Source organism: Tupaia chinensis, unplaced genomic scaffold (genome assembly GCF_000334495.1).
Source record: "Tupaia chinensis unplaced genomic scaffold, TupChi_1.0 Scaffold000185_1, whole genome shotgun sequence".
In the NCBI taxonomy this organism is placed as follows: Eukaryota; Metazoa; Chordata; class Mammalia; order Scandentia; family Tupaiidae; genus Tupaia; species Tupaia belangeri.
Genome location: NW_006159660.1, coordinates 4,076,332 through 4,098,997, shown reverse-complemented (window position 1 = coordinate 4,098,997; position 22,666 = coordinate 4,076,332). Strand labels below are relative to the sequence as shown.

At 47.7% G+C, this 22,666-nt stretch overlaps 1 protein-coding gene across 1 annotated transcript in view; it reads right to left on the bottom strand.

Moving 5' to 3' along the window:
* FSTL1 (follistatin like 1) overlaps positions 1–22,666 on the bottom strand; it is a 64,099-nt gene that overhangs the window by 17,333 nt on the left and 24,100 nt on the right. The window contains exons 3-5 of the mRNA XM_006146710.3: positions 5,153–5,257; positions 2,112–2,241; positions 978–1,010 (exon numbers count right to left, since the gene is read on the bottom strand). Coding sequence (XP_006146772.1) covers positions 978–1,010; positions 2,112–2,241; positions 5,153–5,257 — 268 coding nt within the window. The remainder of the gene's footprint in view (positions 1–977; positions 1,011–2,111; positions 2,242–5,152; positions 5,258–22,666) is intronic.

Genomic DNA, 22,666 nt, shown 5'->3' with positions numbered 1-22,666 from the left:
TTTTGTTGCTTAGGTAAGAAATTTTCCTTAATTTTAGGAAGCTGGAATTGGAGCAACTCTCTTGGCTCCAAAATGAGCTGAAAAAACATGAATAAGTGAGAACTTTTCAATTCTTTATGTCACTGGATTGCTGATTATAGTTTCTCTCCTTTTCTTACCAACTGGGTCTCTCGAAACCTCCCACTTGAAATTTCACACCACCTGCACCATCCTTTGTCATAAACTACAGAAAGTGAGGCCAAGTCAAACCCCTGCCCAGGACAGCTGTTGTAAGCCACATGGAAACAACGGGTGGGACCCAGTCATGTAGATGAGGAAGCAGAGTAGGGAGAGCCTTGGCGAAAAGAATTCCTGGAAGCCAATGCATGCTGGGGTGTGAAAAAGGCCCTGGGCTGGGGAATGAAAATCTGGGCATTCTTTTCTATTCTGCCGCTTCTTGGCTGTGTGATTTTGGGAAACTTACTTAACCTCTCTGAGCCTCATCTGAGCCTCAATTTTCTCATTTATAAGGTAATTAGAGTTAGGGCTCCTCGCAAGAGCATATGCTAAAGGGGACTGTAATATAACTCATGATGAATTTAGTTCTTATAAATAGAAAGCTAAGGAAGAACTGTCACTGACATTTCTAGTAACCCCTCTGAAGAAGAACTCGATTCTGCTGGTCTCCTGACAGGAGCACATCTTACAGAGTGTTGACGGGAGGACCCAGTGGCCATTCTGTTCTTGCAGTTCAATCACTACTCAGCAAAACTGGAAAGCACAGCCAACATCCTGACTCAACAGCTGCTTCAATTGGCAAGCACAAGAAAATGCACTTCCGCAGCCTTTCCGAGCTGTGTTGAGGAATGATTGGTTCCGGGTCACAAGTTCTGTCACAGAAGGTCTCATGAGCTAGGCAGAAATTGTAGACCACAACATTCCTGTCACGGAAAGGATTTCCTCCTTACGACGCACACTGTAGAGAAACAGGCACTCACCAGGGCTGGCAGACGGGCTCACAGGTTTCTTCTCTGCAAGACAAAAGGAGGAAACGTGTGGGACCAGCAGTTAGCGTAATGGCTATGTCGCTGGACGCCCACATAGTCGACCGCGGTTCGCGTCCCGGATCCAGTGGCTTAAAACTCACGCCAGGCACGTGTGCGTGCGTGCCCAAGATCCCAAGAGGAGAATGGAGGAGAAGGGATTGTGGCGTGGCCATCCCCCCGGGGGGGGGGTGATTTCTTGCTTTCTGTCTCTCTCTGTCTGTCTGGCGAGCGCACGCGCCCTATGGCAAAAACCTCTCCAAAAAAAAAAAAAGAGAAGGAAAGGTGTAATAGGAAGTGAAGAAGAAAGTTTACTTAACCTCTCTGAGCCTCAATTTTCTCAAGTATGTCTAGGACTAAAATCGCCCCACACTTGGGACCATTTGCAACCTGCTCATGATTCTGCCTTGACACATGGCCTCTTTCCTTCTGCCAGGGCCCAAGGACGGGGACCTCTTCTTTCCTGCTCTCTGACATTTTGGGACCCATGAGTTGCCCTCCTGTTCTCACATCTCCTCCTGCTGGGTTGAGGGGTTGCTGGGATTTCGTGAATGCAGGTGGAAAATCATTCTGGGCAAGGAAATACCTGGGGAACTGCTTCTCCTTTCTCCTGCAAGGTCAAAGCCGAGAGGAGCAGGGCAGCACTGTCGCTCGGCAGGGGGCTGGTGTCTCGTCAGCGACAAGCTTGGGATCCTTGCCCTCTTACTCTAACGGCGATGGTTTGAGTGCACAGTGGAGGGAACATGGTACTACCAGGGTTGAGAGGTGCCCAAGTGAAAGAAGTATGGAAAAAATAAAATGTGCCTGCTTCCTGGAAAGGTACAGCATTTGTTTAAGGACTTCCTCATTATCATCAATGTGGTCACCACTTCTATCCTGCTGTAGACAGTGCTGGAAACCACCCCACCCGCCTCCCTGAGAGTCTATGCAGGAAACCAGGCAGAGGCCTGGGCCATCCAGGCCATCCATGGCTTTGGGTGGCCTTGGTCACAGAAGAATGGTCGCGTGGTCGACCAGGTCACCCTGCTCTGCCCTCTCCCCACATCCCCACGGCCGCCATCCTGAGGTGGAGCTGAGAGCACACCTTACCTTTGCAGTGTCCATCATAATCCACCTGGATTTTGGATCCAGTGAGGCAGGCATCCCGATGCAGCTCACAGTGGTTGAGGTAGGTCTTGCCATTGCTGCCGCATACGGGCCTCTTGTGAGGTTTGCATTGCTGAAACAGACCCCAGGGAGGTGCGTGCAGTCACCGAAGCCCACACACATGTGAGCACGTGAGGACACACGGCCATGCTGTGAGGGCAACCCCTGCCACAGAAAAGCTGAGGCCTCTCCCCACAAGGGCACAGGGAACCCCAGCTCTGGCCATCAGTGACCCTCCCACTCATGCTGGAGTACCCCTATCACCCTCTGAGCCAGTCTTGGTTCAGGGTCATATCTTCTATTCAGGGAAGAAGCAGACCCTCCTTCCTACCAAATTAGAAGAAAGGGCATTGCAATGCAGTCAGGGATGTGAAAAAAAGTCATGCAATGTCTTTTGATGATGTAAATCCCTTAAATTCTAACATTCTATGACAAATGGAGCTGAGAAATGTAGCGAGTCTGACAGGCAGGCAGAAACACGTGTGCATGCACACGCGCGCACAGGCCTCTTGTGAGGTTTGCATTGCTGAAACAGACCCCAGGGAGGTGCGTGCAGTCACCGAAGCCCACACACATGTGAGCACGTGAGGACACACGGCCATGCTGTGAGGGCAACCCCTGCCACAGAAAAGCTGAGGCCTCTCCCCACAAGGGCACAGGGAACCCCAGCTCTGGCCATCAGTGACCCTCCCACTCATGCTGGAGTACCCCTATCACCCTCTGAGCCAGTCTTGGTTCAGGGTCATATCTTCTATTCAGGGAAGAAGCAGACCCTCCTTCCTACCAAATTAGAAGAAAGGGCATTGCAATGCAGTCAGGGATGTGAAAAAAAGTCATGCAATGTCTTTTGATGATGTAAATCCCTTAAATTCTAACATTCTATGACAAATGGAGCTGAGAAATGTAGCGAGTCTGACAGGCAGGCAGAAACACGTGTGCATGCACACACGCGCGCACACACACACACACACACTCTCCAGTTCAATTCTCGGGTCTAACTATAAGGATCTCTTGCTGTGTTCTGTGTTTAGATGCCGTTTCATTTTCTTCCCACTCTCAGAATCCCTGTCATGAAGCTGGAGATGGGGCAGCTGGGTCTCTGTGAAGTACTACAGAGGATTGTTATGGACGGGGAAATAGGATAAAGGGCATTTGGCAGCTAGGTTCTGCTTTGCCTTCTGATGGTGCCAAGATCACACGCAAGCTCAGTTCTTTAGATTCATGGCTTTTACAAAAAGGGCGAGGGAAGCAAGCTCAGCTCAGACCTAACGAAGGGGTCACGACGAGCAGACGCGACAGAAAAAGCACAGAGCTCTGGAGCTGGAAGGTAGCCCCACCTTTCCAAGTGAGAGATGAGGACACCAGAGAGACAGACTTCATCTCTTCCCTAACCAAAATAGGTCATGGAGTGCTGCTTGGTGCTGGGGGCGGAGCAAAGTCAGACAGGGGCTCCGTCTCCATGGCATCCAGTGGGGACTCGATTGCTCAAAACCGCACACTTGGATGTGGCCGAGCTGAGGCCAGACATCAGGGTTCCAGATCCTAACTCCACGGGGAGCTCCTGCTTCTGCTGTGGCCAGCGATACTCCGGGTGAGGAGCCCCAGGGCAAATGGATCCCTGCAGGGTCTGGTTTTCATTGATGTTTGTTTCTTTTTTTGTTTTGAAAAACACTTTCTTTGAACTTTTATTATTAAAGTTCAAACATAAAGCAGTTATAAATATTATAATGAAGCTGCACATATATATATCTTAAAATAGTTATTAACACGCTACCGTGCTGGCCCTTTTGTTGTGGAAGCAGTTCCCTTCTGGGGCAGTAAGTCAGGATTCCTAATCTGGAGGCTAAGGCAAGTGTATTTATTTACAGAAAGACATGTGTTTCCAGGCTATGGGTTGGCTTGTTAGAAGGGAGATTTAAAAAACAAAAAACAAAAAACAAAAAACACAAGCCATCAGGTGCCACAGAAGTTAAGGTGGCTAAATCCCACATGGCCAACTGAATGGTTCAAAGTCCTGGACAAAGCAGCTTGAAAATCATGCCAGGTGTGTGTTCCTGCCCAAAATTCTGAGAGGACAATGGAGAAGGGACTATGGCATAGCCATCCCCTTCTAGGGGCTGATTTCTTACTTTAGAAAAAAAAAAAAAGAGACACATACTCAAGGCATTTAAGTTCACCAGAAGACCAGGAATTTATCAGAATCCTGTCTACGAAATAAATATTTCTCAGAGTTTCACTTTGCTTTTTAAAGATCATTGAAAAAACAAACCAACCCTTCAAAGCCAGCATTTTAGCTATTATTTTTAAGAATTTGTATATTGTTTGACTTAGCAGGTCCTCATGGCAATCCTACAGAAACAAAGGTGGCAGCATGTAAGGGCATTTGCATGAGGTGCTGCTTGCATGGTAAACAAACCACAGGCCACCTAAATGTTCACCTGAGGAAAAAACAATTTAATTAACTTAGTTTTTTCCTATTATTAAATAGGAGACTACTTTAAAAATGATCAAGTGTTGGTGATATAGTGAGTGCAAAATAGGAACTGCAAATACCTATATCTAGAAATATTATGATCCCATTTTGGTATAAAGTAGGGGCAAACCCCACAATTACAGTAGCATAGGAAAAAACACATGGGAAACAAAACATACTAAACATACCATCCGTTATTGGTTATTCCAGAATAACAGCATTTGAGGGCTATGGAAAGAGAGTATTAATTTTATACCTGTACTATTGGACTTAAGTAAAGCAATTATTATTATTTTTTAATTTAAAAAATCTCATAAAGGTAAACATATTTTAAAAAGAAAAAAAAATCAGATGCCTAATTTTTAACCCCTATGAAAAAAATTCCAAGTCTCTCAGATGGACAAGATGTACTTTTATAAGGATGATGAAATAGTTGGCAACACCTGCTGACTGGCAGCTCCAGGAAAGGAGGCCATGGCCCTATCCTCTGGCCCCTGACATCAGGACTTACCTCAATGCAGAGGCAGGTGGGCTCTCCCTTCTCTGTGACCGCACACTCCCGGCCCGCTCCACAGAACACATTGGCACAGACCTTGGACTTGCTCCTGAGTTCTTCCTACAACACAGATCATAAAGGAGACCATGTTACTACGTGAGCCCCACGGAATGAGTCAACGGGTGGTGACTATATTTCAGGCTTCCACTTTGGTGTGGAATCATGGCTCATGGTGTTGAAGTCTTGGAATGAGTCAATGGATAGTGATTACTTTTCAGGAGTCCACTTTGATGTGGAATCATGGCTCACAGTGTTAAAGTTTTGACTTCAACTCCCAACAGCCAGTGTCACTTCTGGGCATTGCCCTGGTCCCTGAGCAAGTACTGCTGAATTCCTAAGACTGTTTCTTGAAGAGCAAGAGTTCCTTTCTTCCATTTTTCATTTCTTCTAAAAAATTGTTTATTTATTTTTTAAAATTTTTATGGAGAGACAGAGAGAGGGGAAAAGTGAGAAATACTCCCGCCCCCACAGGAGGATGGCCACACTACAATAGCTTTTCCTTCATTTTCCCCTTGGAATTTTGGGCATGCCTGCACACATGCCCAGGGTGGTCTTGACCCGCAAAGTTGGCCATGTGGGATGCAGCACCTTAACCACACACCACGTGCAGGTGTGTGTTACCCTAGAAATGTTTACTGAGCCCCTATTTTATGCCAATACCATGCTAAAGGCTGGAGATACAAAACTACAGTCCTTGTCCTCAAGAAGCTCTGTGACTTTCAGAGGAAACTCAAAAAAAAAAAAAAAGAGACATCTAGAAAGCAATACACAAGTGCAACAAGAGCGCCAGGGAGTTGGAGGGTGGAGACCTATAGTGCAGCTGTGAAGATATAACACCTTACCCGAGTCTTAGAGGACTAGAAAAGTTAGCCAGGCAGAAATGGAAATATTGGAGAGATGTGAATGTCCGAAGGACCCGAACCTCACTGAATGCTATTCAAGGCAGTATCATCTCAAAAGGCAAAAGGAGGATGGTTAAAATACCAGGGGAAACATGGGTTTGCTGGTATCTTGCTATGGTCCCAGTTAACCCTGTCCATGTCAGCCCCTGGCTTCAAGAATAAGAGGGCAAACCGCCAAATGAGAACAGAACTATCCTCAAGCCACTTCCTGGTCAGGCATACCTGCTCAGACACAGGCAGCGAACTAACAGGACAGGAATGGTCTCCGTCTATGTGCCAGGGAACGTGGTAATTACCAGTAGGTGTCGATCTGTCAGTGGCACATTCCTTCCAGGCTCACTGAGGGCAGAAAGTCAACCCCACCTCACTTTCCACTCAACTAGCAGCAGCAGTGGTTAAACAAAAGAGAACAGATTTCTCCAGACCTTCTCTTGGACTAGCTTTGGCTGTGACAGAACCAGCCAAGATGGCAGGGGCCATGATTGAGTCATGGGATGGCTGTAGTAAAGGCAAGGATGGGAACCAAGAATCCATCCTCCAGGCCACGTCTACCACGTTATACAGAGAACTCACACTCAGAAGGCTTGTACATAAAATTTCTAACAGTGGGTACACTTCTTACATTCACACTAGGTTTAAAAAGGCAAAAACAAAGCCGACACTTGAGAGCTCAGGGACTCTGTCCAATATAGCTGATCTGCTGCCACCCAGAGGCTGCTTTGCAAACTGCAGATTATTATTTTCTCTCCTAAGCCTGCTTGCCTGTCCTGCAGGACTCCTATTGGTCTAGAAACCCTTCTCATTCTCCCACTTCATTGGTTCACCTGCTGTTGCTAAACCAATTCGTTTTTGGATGTTGCTAAGGAGAATTCAATAAAGCTGGCAGGCAGGGAAGAAAAGAGGAAGTAATTCCCAGAAGGCTAGGAGAACTGGAGAGCTGTTATTTCCTAAACAGGAAGTGGAAATAAAAATCAATCCATTCTCTAGGCACGGCCCTTTGGTGGAAACTGCCCTGGAATGTAAAGCCACACCATAAAGAAAAAGGAAGGGGCTCCTGCTGACCCGCGTGCAAAATCTCAGAAAAGATTACCTTCTCCTTTCCCCTCCATAAAGTGACACTGACCAAAGGATAGACAAGTATGTACCCTCCATGGGCGTGTCACGTGAATTACAGATCACACTGTGTAAAAAGCATGCTCAGACACGTAACTGTACTCAAAGACACACAAGCACACAGCCCCACAGGCAAACACCCACACCTCCACTAAGCTGCAGCATGTCCCTAACTAGTCATTGCGATTCTCTGAGCCTCACCTTTCCTCACCTGTCAAACGCAGGTAAACACCAGCCCAGCTCTGTGAGGCTGAGAAACTTGGAAGCGTATCACAGATCACAGACTGGAAAGCAAGCTCCTTCGGAATGTGTTATTAGAGGGAATGCCTTCTGGCGCTTCCTGCAGAATAGTCTGTAGCATTTACAGACACTCCTTTTATTTTAAATTATTGTTTTGGGCATGTATTAAAAAATAAAAGCTTTGGGAGGCCAGCCAGAGGTGTGATGCTTAAGGCAGCTAGACCCCTATGGCTGACTGAGCAGTTCAAGTCCTAGACCTGGCAGCTTGAAAAACACACCGGGCACATGTGCCCAAAATCCAGAGAGGAAAATAGGGAAGAGGGGATTTTAGTGTCGCTCTCCCTCTGGAAGGTGATTTCTCACTTTCTTCTCTGTGTTTCTCTCTGCATGTACTCTATAGCAAAAACAAATGAACAAACAAAAAAGTAAAAATAAATCAAGTGTTTACTTACAGGTTGAATTCAACCCAAGTCATTTTTTTAGAATAGTTCTTAAAAGTCCATTTGAAGGAGCCAGGTGAGGTCCATGGGAAAGGTCCTGGCTTTGTGCCCTGGGACCTTGAGCACACAGGATTGAGCCCGTGGCCCTGTGATCTGGGTCAGTGGAGCCTGGGGGTGGAACAGAGTCTGAAGACCCCCTCCTTCTCTCTCTCACTTCCTTGCTCAATAAATAAATAAACTAAAAGAAAAAGAAAATCCGTTTGAAGAAACAGATACCAGGGCCAGCAGGTGGCATGGTGGTTAAGTGCACTGGACTTAACCACGGCCAACAATGGTTCAAGTCCCAGACCTGGTGGCTTGCTTTCTTACTTTCCCTCTCTCTCTCTATCTCTGTTTCTCTCTGGCCAAATTAAAATAATAATGATGATGATGAATACAATTAAATAAAGTAATTATTTTAAAAAGTTTTATTAAAAAAGAAACAGATATTGTAACAACTGATATCTGAATAGTACAATGAAAATTTATGAAGTGTTTTCACGCATGTGATCTCATCTCACTGTGCAAATAACCCTGCAAGAACATATAGTATTATTAAGCCCGGTTTATAGATGATAAAACTGACGATCGGGAAGGCCAAATAACTTATCCAAAGTTAAAAATGAGGAGCTAGGATTGGAACCCAAATCTTTAAATAACAAATACGCTCCCATACGTAAACATCTGGCATCATCAACTGATTTTTAAGTTACACATACAACATTACTATTCTCACTTTACAGATGAGGAAACTGAGCCTTAAATAATCAAAATAGGACAGAGTTAAGATTCTGCCCAAGCAAAGGAAAAACAGTCTCATATCTGATTTATTTTCATGCCCAAATAACTTAGGTTGAGGAAATGACAGGGGGATGTGAGCTGCATAATTAGCAAGCGTTGGGGGAATGCTTTAAGAGCACAGTAGAGTCTGATCTGAATTACCACATCCCATCTCCAGGCCTTACTCACCAGGGTTGTGGGCAAGGTACCCTCCCTTTAAACCTCGGTTCATGTGTAACATGGTGGTGCTGCTCCTTAGAGGGCTGTTGTGAGACTTAAGCAGATGCCCCACCTGCAGCAGAATGTCTGTCACACACTGACGGTGGCCATTATTACAGTGGGCAAATGACTTTCAGGTAACTTCCCCCCGAGGGGCTGTCATCACTACCTTGAGCTGTCACGTCCCCATTTCTCCCTGTCTTGCCTTACACTGGCGTGGCAATGCGAGGGCAGGGGGACTGACTGAATGGAAAGAACAGAAGGCCGGGTGATCCTCAGTGGCCTGTGTAGGGAGCACAGAGAGAAGGGGGGAGCCACTAGTTCCACAGTCTTTTCTCTTTGCAGGTGGCTTGTCGGTCAGTAGGTGGCAATCTCTCTCTTTGTCTTGCACAGCCCAGAGCTGCAATGCAGAATGCGGTCCTGGCTCCCACAGCTCCGCCCAGCTCCTCATCCGAGGAAGTGGGGCTGGGGGTGGGGTGGGGTGTGGGAGAAGAGGCTGGGCTCCCTACCAGCACAGGCAGGGTGATTATTCGCCAAACTGGGGAGAAGGTCTGACCTGCAGCTCTCACAGCCCTCCAGATCCTCCCCGCTCAGGACCATCCTTCAGTGCAGAACAATGAAGATTTTCTCCAGAGACGTGGCCTCTTTGTGTCACTGGACACCATTCTCTAAGTCCCATCTTTTCTGAGAGTGGGAGTGTCAGGTGCACTCATTCCTGAGGCTTCTAGAAAGTTCCTTAAGGTGGTGGTAGTTTTACCCATCTGCTGAGAGACTGATTCTGAGTAGGGGAGTGCACCATGAGGGGATGACTGCAGCAGGACCATGCCTGGGGTCAGGGCGATGGCTACCTGGTGGAGAGGACCAGGATGAGGAACAGAGAGAGACAGTGGGTGGCAGGTGGTGGCGGGGAGAGAGGCTGATCTCCCCAGCTGATTGAGGGGCTCTCCATGGATCCGCTTGGTAGAGAGGACCTTGGAAAGTTGAGGACTAGGTAGGTGACATGACCAGGTGGTGTTTTGGGATGTGAGTTTGCATCAGCTCCCTTTCAATTCAAAGTGCAGTGTAGCCTGGATGGAGAGGCTGGAGGCAAGGAAACCTGGGGGGTCTGGGGCAGCAACCTAGGGCCAAGGGCCCCAGGGATCATATGAACCACACCACCTACCACTAGTGAGGCTTTGCACTGAGATCTCCGATCGCACAGTGCCTGCATAGATTTCTGTATTTTCAGCCCCATAGAAAGAATGAAGAGCACAACAGAGAAAATCTGTGATGCACGGAGGCCACACAACTAGTGAGAGCTGAGTCAGGAATGAAGACAGGTTGACCTGACTCCAGAGCCTCGATGTTCCATCACGGGGTACAATCAAAGGAGTGAGCTGTGGACAGCTACAGGGCTGGCACAGGGTGAAGTCACAGGGTGCGACGCAGTTCACACAAATGAAATACAACTGTTTGTTCTACCACCATAATGACTTTAGGGCCCACAGCTGGCTGAGAATTTCACTGATGCACTGATAATCACACTGGCACACGCATATTCTTGAGTGAGAGGCTGGTCTATTATTATTAAAGCATGAACTCCTTGGGACCTGCAGATGGCGTAAAGGTTATGTAGCTGGACTCCCACACAGTGAACCACAGTTCGAGTCCCAGACCAGGAGACTTAAAACTCATGATGGGCACCTATGTGTGAGTGTCCAAAATCCTGAGGGGAAAATGGAGAAGGGATTGCGGCGTGGCCATCCCCCCAGTGGGTGATTGATGATTTCTTGCTTTCTGTTTCTCTGTTTCTGTCTCTCTGGTGAGCGACCGTGCATGTGCCCTAAAGCAAAAATCTCTCGGGGGGGGGGGAAGCCCTAAAAAAGGAAAGAAAAGAAAGGAAGAAAGGAAAAGAAAAAGAACGCATGAACTCCTAAATCTAAATGCACTGGCAATAGTGTGATTAAGAGGGGTAGGAGGTATGCTCTGGAACTGTGGACACTCAGATATATTGCTAAAAAGTCAATAAAATCTCTGCCTTCCAGTGGAGAAACATCAGGTTCCTAGTTCTACCCTCTGTACCACGCCCCGACTGGCCTCCACGCTGTTTTCACACGTATGCTCTGAGCAGGTCTTCACGCTGCACCAAGAGCACTCCTCATATCTACCTGGTAGAAACTTTCTCTCCAAGCAACTGTCAGCCAGTACATGGTAATGACAGCTCATACTCGTATAGACATTTTGATTAATTTGCCATTTTTACTCTCACTTTTGATTCTCAAATCCCTTTTTTTCTTCTCTTTTGGCCAGAGAGCGCATGCACCTGCCAGAGACTGAGAAGGAGGAGGTACCCTCTTAAAAGTGTGTGGTCACACTATGATCCTTTCTCCTCCATTTCTCCATCCTGTTGGGAGTTGGGGCACACAGGCACATGCATAGGGCATGTTTCTCATGACTCCAGGGCTGGGATTTGAACTGCAGTCAGCTATGTGGGATTTGGCTCCGTAAACTACAAGGCCAAGGGGGCTGCCCGATTCTCAAAACCTTTAAACATAGACAGCCAAGGGTTTCCTCTCAGGCCCTTCCACAGTATGATGAAGATGGAACTAATGCTCACAGCTACAAGAGATTGGTTTGAGATCTCAAAACTGCAGAGCTGGGTCCTGGGCTCAGGTCGCCAGACTTTAATTCTAACTTCTTTCTACTGAACTGCTCTGTCCTTTTAGAAATCAAAGCCAGAAAGGTGCTGTCTTGAATACTAAATAAATAAATAAATACAGTAAAAATTTTTTTTGGAATACAATAAGATCTTTTGCAAGCCAGTGAAAAAGCAAGCTATTTGCAAAACCGCCAGTAGGAATGATCATGCGTCTGAGCCAAGCAGCATTAAGTCAGAACATAAAACACACTTTGAATATTTTAAAAAACTCTTCTGAAGTAAAATGATTTCTGGAAAACGGTGTGCTTTGGCAGGAGAGAAAGCTTATAACCAAAGCCATAAAACTGTCACCTTAATAAACCATCATTTCATGAACATGAGTTGGGTCAGCTCTCTCTTCTCCATTCTTTCCCTCCTTTCCAACTTTCTTTAAAAAAAAAAAAATCAACTTATGCCAAGATGGAATTTTGGCTCCACTGATCACTATTCTGTGACAGAGAGGCTTTGTTGACGTGAGAAAGGCTCTCCTTGCTTTGCCAGAATTAGTCATGGAAACTTCACAGGAACACCAGGGCCCCTCAGATACAGAGAGTACCACGGAGCTGGGGACAAAGGAATCTACAGAACTAGGGAGAGGGGGGAGATCTGAGGAGGGTGATAGCTGGCTGCTCCCAGACAGCCATTCTGGAGGGGACAGGCCTAGAAGAGAGAGAACACAACTGCTTTAGAACCTTTTGGTCTGGCCGAAGCATCACATGACCTTGCTCAAGCCTCCCTGATTCTTTTATTCTTTTTAAAAAATTTCTTCTATGAGAGAAAAAAGAGACGAGAGAGAGAGAGAACAAGCGTACCTTGAACAGATTCCTGATGCCACCCACTCCCAGCCTCAGCCAGCTCTGGACGGGCACACGTGTCTTGTGTACTCAGGGAGGTCTCCAGACACAAACCCAGAACCCTCCCTGCGGGTCAGCCTTGCAGAACGTCATGGTAACCACTGTGTCAACATTTAGCCTCCAAGTTTCTCTGAAAAGAATGTGTTGGTGTGTCCATCCTACATCTTCTAGGGAAGGGGGAGGGAGGAGGAGAGGTGGTTCAGTGTGGTTGGCAGTAGGCTCTGCCTTTGTGCCAGCCCTACTCTAAGTGTCCCTTACATGTGCTCATATGTAATCTCCCATCTCAGAGTGGAAGGCACCAGGGCCAGACCCAGGTTTTGTGGGGTCTGAAGCGTCCACAATTTGGGGGACCTTCTGTGATAAAAAGAATACACAACAAGGAATGCAAAATTGGGCACAGGACCTTCAAAGGGCTTTGCAAGTAAAAAAGCCTGAAGCTGAAGCTTAATTGACTTCACAGTAAATCTGACTCTTCATTTATGCTATTTCTTTTTTTTTCTTCTTTTTTTGGAGAGGTTTTTGCTATAGGGCGCGTCTGCTCGTCAGACAGACAGAGAGACAAAGAGACAGAAAGCGAGAAATCACCCCCCAGGGGGCATGGCCACACCACAATTCCTTCTCCTCCATTCTCCTCTCGGGATCTTGGGCATGCACGCACACGTGCCTGGCGTGAGTTTAAGCCACCGGGTCCAGGACTCGAACCGCGGTCAACTACGTGAGGGTCCAGCGACATAGCCATTATGCTAACTGCTGGTCCCATTTATGCTATTTCTTCATAAACAAGATCTTTCCAACGATGGCCTTTGGAGTAATGTTAGGGTACTATTCGCTCTACTGAATAGTTTACGCACATATGGCCTATCTCCAGTAGACTCAAGTAGATTCACCTTGTGCATTTCGGCTTCTCTCAGACCCACAAGTGTCCTGCCTGAGAAAATTACATTTAATGTCGTTTGGGGGTACATAGTTCCAGTTGTGCAAGAGGAGTCATTTCTGAAGAGCTAATGTGCAGCATGGTGAGGACAGTGAACCATGTGCACTGTATACTTATATTTTGCTAAGAGGTTAGGTGGTGAATCTTCTCAACACGCACACAAACACATACCTACGAAATGGCACGTCTCTAGAAGTAGGGATATGTTAATGAGCTTGATTTGGTGAACACTTCACAATGTATAGACAAGACCCTGACCGATAATCATGTGACAGAATTTTTCAACTTTACAATGGTGTGAAAGGGATATGCATTTAGTAGAAACTGTACTTCGAATTTTGAGTTTCGATATTCTCCTAGGTTGGCCATATGCAGGAGACACTGCCGTGATATGGAGCAGTGGCCCTGTGCAATTCTGGCTTTCACTTTCAGTATGGTATTCAATGAGGTACCTGGGATATTCAACACTTTATTACAAAATAGCCTAGGTAAGAGGATTTTGCCCAGCTGGAAGTTAATGTGAGTGTTCTGAGCACATGTTACGTAGGCCAGGCTAAGCTATGAGATTTGGCTGGTTAGGCATATTAAGTGCATTTCAACATATATATATACATTTTTTTTTTTTTGAGAGGTTTTCACTATAGGGCGCGTGCACTCGCCAGACAGACAGAGAGAGACAAAGAGACAGAAAGCGAGAAATCACCCTCCAGGGGGGATGGTCACGCCGCAATCCCTTCTCCTCCATTCTCCTCTCGGGATCTTGGGCACGCATGCACACATGCCCAGTGTGAGTTTTAAGCCACCGGGTCCGGGACCTGAACCGCGGTCGACTACGTGGGCGTCCAGCAACATAGCCATTATGCTAACTGCTGGTTCCCACATATGATATTTTTAATTTAGGATGGGATTATCAGGATGTAACCCCGTCATGAGTCGAGGAGGATCTGAACTGTATGTGAATATCAAAATGTCAAATTGGACAGCTTAAATACATACAACTCATATGTCAATGATATCTTAAATAAGGCTGTCTACAAATAAGTAACTTTTTAAAATGTGATCTGGATTCCATTCTGGTTAGTATCAGAGTCGGTGGCCAGCGACAGAGGCACTCAGGACATTTCCAGGAAGGTATGGCTGGGCTCCATGACATCACGCCAAGCATGCCTCACCACAAGAGAATCAGCTTTTTTGGGGGGAGAGGTTTTTACTGTAGGGCGCATGCACTCGCCAGAAAGTCAGAGAGAGACAGAGAGACAGAAAGTGAGAAATCACCCCCCAGGGGGGGTGGCCACGCCGCAATCCCTTCTCCTCTCAGGATCTTGGGCATGCACATGTGCCTGGTGTGAGTTTAAGCCACCGCGTCCAGGACTCGAACCGCAGTCGACTACATGGGAGTCCAGCGACATAGCCATTACGCTAACTGCTGGTCCCAGGAGAATCAGCTTTAATATAAGAAGAATCCATATGACCTGTCAGTCAAGAATTATTTAATTCTCCTTTGCGTTCTACGTCTGGCCTCCATCGCAGCTTATGGGATGTAACACAGTCCTGACACCTGCTCGTGGCGTATACGATAATGTACTGTGTGCCTGGAGATGACGGTGTTCAAGTTTCAAACGGAACAGTGCTTTCCCTTAACTATTTTATTATTTCACAAATCTGGTCACATTCTCTAAGAGTTTGCCTTTTTTTCTTTCTTTTTTTTTTGTGAGAGGTTTTTGCTATAGGGCATGTGCGCTTGTCAGAAAGAGAGAGATAGAGAGACAGAGATAGAAAGCAAGAAATCCCTCGGGGGAAATGGCCATGCTGCAATCCCTTCTCCATTCTCCTCTCGGGATCTTGGGCATGCACACACACCTGGTATGAGTTTAAGCCACCGTGTCCGAGACTCGAACCATGGTCGACTACATGAGAGTCCAGCGACATAGCCATTACTCCAACTGCTGGCCCCGAGTTTGCCTTTTTTAAAGAATTATTTTATTTCATTTATCATCATCATTATTATTTGTTTATTTGACCAGAGAGAGACAGAGAGAAAGGGAAAATAGGAAAGCAAGCCTCCAGGTCCAGGACTCTAACTGTGGTAGGCCATGTGGGAGTCCAGCACCTTAAGCACCCTACCACCTGCCTGCCCCGGAGTTTGCCTTTTGAGATTGAAGAATTTAAACCAGCAGAGGCTATCCTCACATGGAAGTCCTTTATCTTCCCAGCTGCTCTTTGCCATCTCTGGCTCACATTTTTTTTTCTTTTTTTTGGAGAGGTTTTCGCTATAGGGCGTGTGCGCTCACCAGACAGACAGAGAGAGACATAGAGACAGAAAGTGAGAAATCACCCCCCAGGGGGATGGTCGCGCTGCTATCCCTTCTCCTCCATTCTCCTCTCGGGATCCTGGGCACGCACGCACACGCGCCCGGTGTGAGTTTTAAGCCACGGGGTCTGGGACGCAAACCGCAGTCGACTACGTGGGAATCCAGCGACATAGCCATTACACTAACTGCTGGTTCCCTCTGTCTCACATTTTTTATACTTAGCTCTTTCTTCTAAATTTTCTTCTTTAAATAAAGTACATTTATTTATTTCTTCTGAGAGAGCAAGAGAGACTGAGAGACAGGCCACCCCCAATAGGATCTTTATGCATGTCCATCCCCAGTCTCAGCTAACCTCTAATGGCCCAGGAGCAGCATGGCATGAGCTCCCTGGTATGAACCAGAAGCAGCAGTGGGTATGGACTCGCTGCATGGGAGTGTCCTGGTTGGGGTGATGGAACTAACACAGTGCAGTCCTGCAGAGATTGGGCTGACTCCAGGAGCGGGGCTTCATGGAAGAGATGGGACTTGATCGAAGCCCTGAAGGAAGGCAGTATCTGGATGGAAAACCTGTAGGTTTTAGAGCACAAGAGTGCCTTTTCCTGTAATTGCCAGAGGGCATGTGCAAGCAAGAGAGACAGAGAGAGAGAATCTCCTGATGGGTGTGGTCACACCACCACCCCTTCTCCATTTTTGCATCCCATCAGCACGTGGGGCACGCACGCACGCACACATGCCTAGCATGTTTTTCAAGCTGTCGGTGCCGCAATTTGAACCGCAGTTGGGGGACTCCAGCTCCTGATGCATTCCGCTTACCCACTGCATAGCAAGGCTGCTAGGAGCAGGACGATCTCAGGAAGGAACATTGCAGTGGTCCAGACAAAGGAAAGGGGAGGAGGAGCTGGGGCACAAGGAAGCCAACCAGAAAGGGCCTGACTGAGGTCATGTGAGTCTCAAGGAGGGTGGTATGGCATGGAAACAGGAGGAAGGAATTCAAGAGAAATCTCTAAGGAATAACAAGGTCTAACAGCTGGATCGGGGAGAGGGAGAGAACCCAGGGAGCTGCGGAGAGCCTTGGTGAGAGTCTGGAGGGTGGTGGCATGCACCGAGACGGACCCCTGGGCAGGGGCTGGGTGAGGGTGGGGCAGGTGACGATGAGTCAGCTATGGACACAAGTCTAAGGGGACAGTAAGACAGCCCACTGACAGCTGAAATTAAAGGCTAAAGCCGCACATCTGGACGTCACCTGTGTAGGAGTGAGAAACGGCGGCAGAGGAACAAATGAGCTCAGGAGGAAAGGACGGGAGTGGAAGGCGGAGGGCGGCTGGGGAGAGGAAGGGAAGGGGGGCAGAGGACGGGAAGGAGAACATACTGCCTCCAGCCCGCAGGGGTCTCTGTGCAAATCATGGAACGCACCTTCCCCTCTGCGCAATCAGGGCACCAGGCCAGGGTGCAGGCATGGCAAGCAGAGTGCAGCTAGGATTCGGCCCCTCGCTCATTCTCGTGCAGTCAACAGCCCGCACGATCTTACGAAGGCAAAGCAGCCAAGAAAGCAGAGCGGGAATATTCCGAGAGCTGCCAGGGAGACCAGGAAGTCTAGAGAGCTCCAAGACACGGTGACAAATGCCACTGTACGAGAAATGGTTTGGCAAATGCCAGAATGAAACAGCCAAAAGAGGGCAAGCTTTCAACTGCTACTGAAACCTGAACCAGTTACCACACAGGGCAGATCAAGCAGGGCAGTGAGGGCTCATGGGAGGAGAACGGATGCTGGAGGCTGGAGAGAGGCCTTGATCAGTGACCACAGGAAGAGGCTTGACCTCTCTGAGCCTCAGTTTCCTCATCTATACAACACTGAAGTCATAGGAGATGCCTAAGTCTTTGACATTGTTCAAATTCTATTCACTAGAATTTGCTTGGATTTCAAATGCCCTGAAAGCTCAGGACATTACCACTGCAGCTGTTGGTGCATATCAAACTTCGATCTCCCATGCACGCTAACCCACGTGTCTAAACCAGAGAGCCACTATGCACAGAGCCACGAGCTGCTGCTGCCGGGCTCTCGCTGGGCTCTGGGGGCTCTCACAGTCAGCATTTTCCTGAGCACAGCCTTTTCCTTCTCTCTGAGATCACGCAGAGGAATCGGGGACACAGTACCAGGACCCCAATTGAGTGTGGCCTGATTGCACTCTTAGTGAACTGAGTGGAACCCTCTACTCCCCCAAAATGCTATTAATAACATTTTTATTCTACTTGTGTTTTTCTTGCAAGAAAAAAAAATAAAAAAGGACAGAAAAGAAAGGAGAGAATGGCTGAAGGAAATTCACATGAGATTCACAATTCTTCACGCCTGCCAAGAACCTGTCACTGAATTATGTCTGGGGCTGCCGGGGCTCACATTTAGTCAGCATTCATGCTCTAATTATTTCCACATGTAGTTCAAGGAAAATGGTCGCTTGAAAGTTAAAAAAGAAAGCCCCACACCCCCAGATCCCAATATCCTCACGTCAGCGGGGGAGAGAGCTCTAGGGCAGCTCTCGGGGACCCCCGCAGCGCCTGCCACCTCAGAACAAGCATCCCTGTACATTCCTGTGCCTCCATGCTTCCCAGCCTGAGCCTCTTAGGACTCACATTCTTCAGAATTCAGAATGGATGTGATATTTATTCCCCCAGGAGAGACAGGGATTAGCCTAAGAGGTATCTGGTCTACCCCTCATAGCCCCGTGTGCCTCTGAACGTCGGGAGTCCCTGGGCAGCTGCTGATTCTACACACCTGCAAAGGACAGAATGCGCCACAGCAGAGACCTCGGCTGGCTTTCTGGAGCTAGAGAATGGTCCCCCATCACACCTCTAGATCCTTTCCATTACTTCCGTTGACACGGTTTTGTTCCCCCACAACCCAAAAGCTTAGCCACCATGCTCCAGGACTTTCTGGAGCTAGAGAATGGTCCCCCATCACACCTCTAGATCCTTTCCATTACTTCCGTTGACACGGTTCCCCCACAACCCAAAAGCTTAGCCACCACGCTCCAGGAGGGTCACGTGACCCAGCTGGATTGGATGCTGCCCCTGTCATCAGCCTGGGCACATTTAACAAGGTCTTTGGCACGTGGCTCAGTCCTTTTCCTCTCTCCTGGGGGACTTCGTTGTTCATGTGGCCTCCTCGCCTTCAGAAACACTGCACTTCTCATGGCCTGTGGTGACAGAGAGCTGGTAACCACAGCAGGTTTAAGTCTCAAGCAGACTGAAATAAAGGACAGGGTACAGGCTCCTGGGGTTCTACATTTTGAAATAAGAACTCATTACCCTTTGAAAATGTCAGTACCATGAGGTATTGTGAGAAGCTTTTTTAACCTTCAGATGGGCAGAGAAGGTCCCGCAAGACCAGCTAAAAAAAATAATGTCACCATCTGGGAAGTCTGATTTATTTTCTGGCTTGCCCAAGTTCTTCCTGCCCTTCAAGGCTTAGCTCAAAGGACATCACTTCATCCTCGGTGACCTTTTCCTTTCAACTGGTATGAATTCCTCCTTCCCTTTCAGCACTTCGATTTCTCTTTGTATGAACTCATTTCGATCATTCACTTTTTAAAAATATAATTGGTTGTGCAGAGGTTATCTTTCCAGCTGCCCTCTAAGCTCCTGGAAGACCAGGGTTATATCTGATGGTTGTGTATAGGCCCCGCCGCAGTATTTGGAGTTGCTCACTCACCCTTGGTCGAAAGCATAGAAGGGTGGACTGACCTTTACAGCCCTGAGGACCTGGGGCAGGGGCAGACAGGCACAGTGCCCGCACCTACTCCCTTCCTGCTCCTCCCATGACCCATCTTTTGGGAGAAATAGCCTAAAGGCTCCACCCTACTCTACCAGGCCACAAATATTCAACCTGGGATTTTGCTAATGAAGATATTGTGTTAGACCCACAGAACGTGGGGAGGTATGTGTCAGTGTGCATGTGTGTGCATGCATGCACGTATGTGTGTGTGTGTGTGTGTGTGTGTGTGTGTATGACAAGGTGGATGGGTGAGCACCAGGGCACTGGAATGACTCTCAGTCGTTTCCTTGGTTCACAATGAATGCATAACCTAGCTGAGACATGCTGAGAGCAGGAACGTGGTGGAGGGAAAGAAGGTAGAAGGTGAGGTCCCGTAGGAATGGGAAGTACCCCAGAGCTAGGCAGACTGGATGGGGCTGCAACTGTAGGGTGGGGCAGCCAAGGAACAGCCTGACACCTGAGTGGTCTACAAAGGCAGCAGCAGAGCAAAGGGGGCATGTGAGAAGAGGGCAAGAGCAATTGTGAAAATGGGCCCACAGCCCAAGGCAGCTGTTTGTCAGGATCCCGGCCCCTGTGCTGTCCCACGAGGTATGGGGAGGCCAGCTGGTTAGCTTCCTAAGGCCAGAAAAAGATGCTTCTTGCTGGGACCAGCAGTTAGCGTAATGGCTATGTCTCTGGACTCCCATGTAGTCGACGGTGGTTCGAGTCCCGGACCCAGTGGCTTAAACTCATGCTGGGCGCGTGTGCGTGCATGCCCAAGATCCCGAGAGGAGAATGGAGAAGGGATTGTGGCGTGGCCATCCCCCCTGTGGGGGGTGATTTCTCGCTTTCTGTCTCTCTGTCTCTGTCTGTCTGTCTGGTGAACGCATGTGCCCTATGGCAAAAACCTCTCCAAAAAAAAAAAAATGCTTCTTGCCTTGCTCTGTCATGCCCCACACTCAGAATATTCTGGAAGTCTCAACCACTCCCCTCTGGCTTATCCTAGACCCACCTTGTAGTGAGCTGGAAAACATGGAATGTGAGTTGTCAGGAATGGGTGAGGCCTTCGTTTTACACAGGTGCTTTATTTCTCCTGGAATTCGGTGCAAAAAGAGGAGCAGTGATATCGAACTAAGGGCTGAGACCATCTGGCAGAACGGCAGGGCTCGGGGAGACAGCAGGAGGTCGGGGATGACCAGAACACAATGGAGCTGGGAGACTCAGCACAGCACAGCACAGCAGCATGCGTTTCTCCTTTTTTTTTTCTTTTTTTAAGAATGAATTTATTTAACTTTATTTATTTTAATTTGACCAGAGAGGGACAAGGGACAGAGAGAGAGAGAGAGAGGAAGAGAGAGAGAGAGAGAGAGACAGAGAGAGAGAGCAAGCAAGCCACCAAGTGTCCAGGACTTAAACAGCAGTCCTCCATGTGGGAGTCCAGTGCCCTGAATCACCACGCCACCTGCTGGCCCCCTCGTTTCCACTTTTAAAAGAAGGACATAGCTCTGGGACTCTTTAGGGGCAGTGTGACTGCAAATTAACTGTCAAGTTTCTAGCATCTTGGCAATCATTCTTTGCTCAAGGATGCAGAAGGGGTTAACGCCCTGCAAGAAACGCCAGGCTAAATGAAGTCTCCATATGTGTGGCTCTGTAGGGTTCTAGAAGCAGACAGATGTAATTAGAAGTTCTCAGACACTGTGTTGCCATGGCAACTGCTAGCCTGGAGAAAAGGAGGGGAGAAACCTGGAGTCCAAGGAATACAGTCTCCCAAGGAAATGCCAGTGGCAGCTGGTGGTCATCCCGTTCAGCTTCACGCTCGCTGGCTGTCTGTCCAGTTCCTGCTCACTTCCCACTCCCGGCGGAAATCTATACCTGGAGTGATTCCAAATACAAATCAAGAGATGGCATCTAAAGGAAAGAATGAGGAACCTTGGAAAAGCGTTTAGGCAGACAACATTGTTCCCCGGATGACTGGTGCCAGAAGCTTTTTGGAACTGAGTTTGAGCATCAGTAAGGGAGGCTGTGGGCTTTATTTAGTATCACACTGAGCATGGTCCTCTGCAAGGACGGGCCAAGCAGGACAAGGAGGGGTATGCAAATGTGGCCAGACACATACAAGAGGACATCAAAACGTTCACGGAAAATAGAGTTCAAGTATGAGTTTATTTTGGAGGGGAAAAAAAATCTAAGCATAGTTTTTTCTCATAATACGTATTTTTCATGGACTTTTTGAAGAACCCTTGTAATTTATCATCCAAATTGGGACCTTTGAGAGTAAAAGGGGACCTTTAAATGGTTGCACTTGGGGGCCAGCCCCATGCCTAGTGGTTAAGGAAGCTGGATCCCACATGGCTAACCATGGTTTGAATCCCAGCCCTGGCTTCAAAAACATACCAGGCACTTTGTGCAATATCCAAAATCACAACATGATAGAGAGATGGAGGAGAAGACATTACAGCATGACCATACTGCACTGGGGTGTGTGTGTGCTTTCTCTGTTTCCCCTTCTGTCTGTCTGTCTAATGTGCACACCTGCCCTCTGGAAATTAAAAAGAAAAAATGCAGATACGCTTGGACAACATGCAATATACTGTGATACGAGGTCACTTTAACTATTGGGCTGCCTCTGGAAAGATTTTTTATTTTTATTTAATGGAATGGGAATTCTAACCTGGTGTATATAGGCCCCCAGAGGCCCAGCTGCAGATTTGAAGACTGGATTTTCAAAGAGGCAAATACATTTAGGTACCCAGAAACCCAAACTCAATAACCTAGGAAAAGATGATAAACACAAGAAATTACTACTCTGGACATGGACTGCTTCTTGTAGCCTTAATCTCCCTTAATTTAATTCAGTGAGGATATTCAGGAAGTTCTGCTTCTGGGAACCTGGGCAAGCTGGGCAGACAAGCGCACCTCTGCTTCTCAGTATTGGTCATTACAAATCCTCCCCACTACTATAGAGAGAATCAACCACTTCACGCGCTGTCACAGCAGGGCAGTGGATGGCACTATGAGTTGTTCATGGCAATACAGTGGTCAGTGGGTGGCATCATTCCACAGCAGTGAGACCTACTAAATCTGTCCTGAAGGAAGGAGGCTTCTGGGGATGCTTTCTGACACATTTCTTAACAAAAGAGGCAGAAACAGTGGCTCAGGGATCCTGCGGTTGTGAAACCCAGCGAAAGGTCAGCCTCTCTCAGGCGACCAG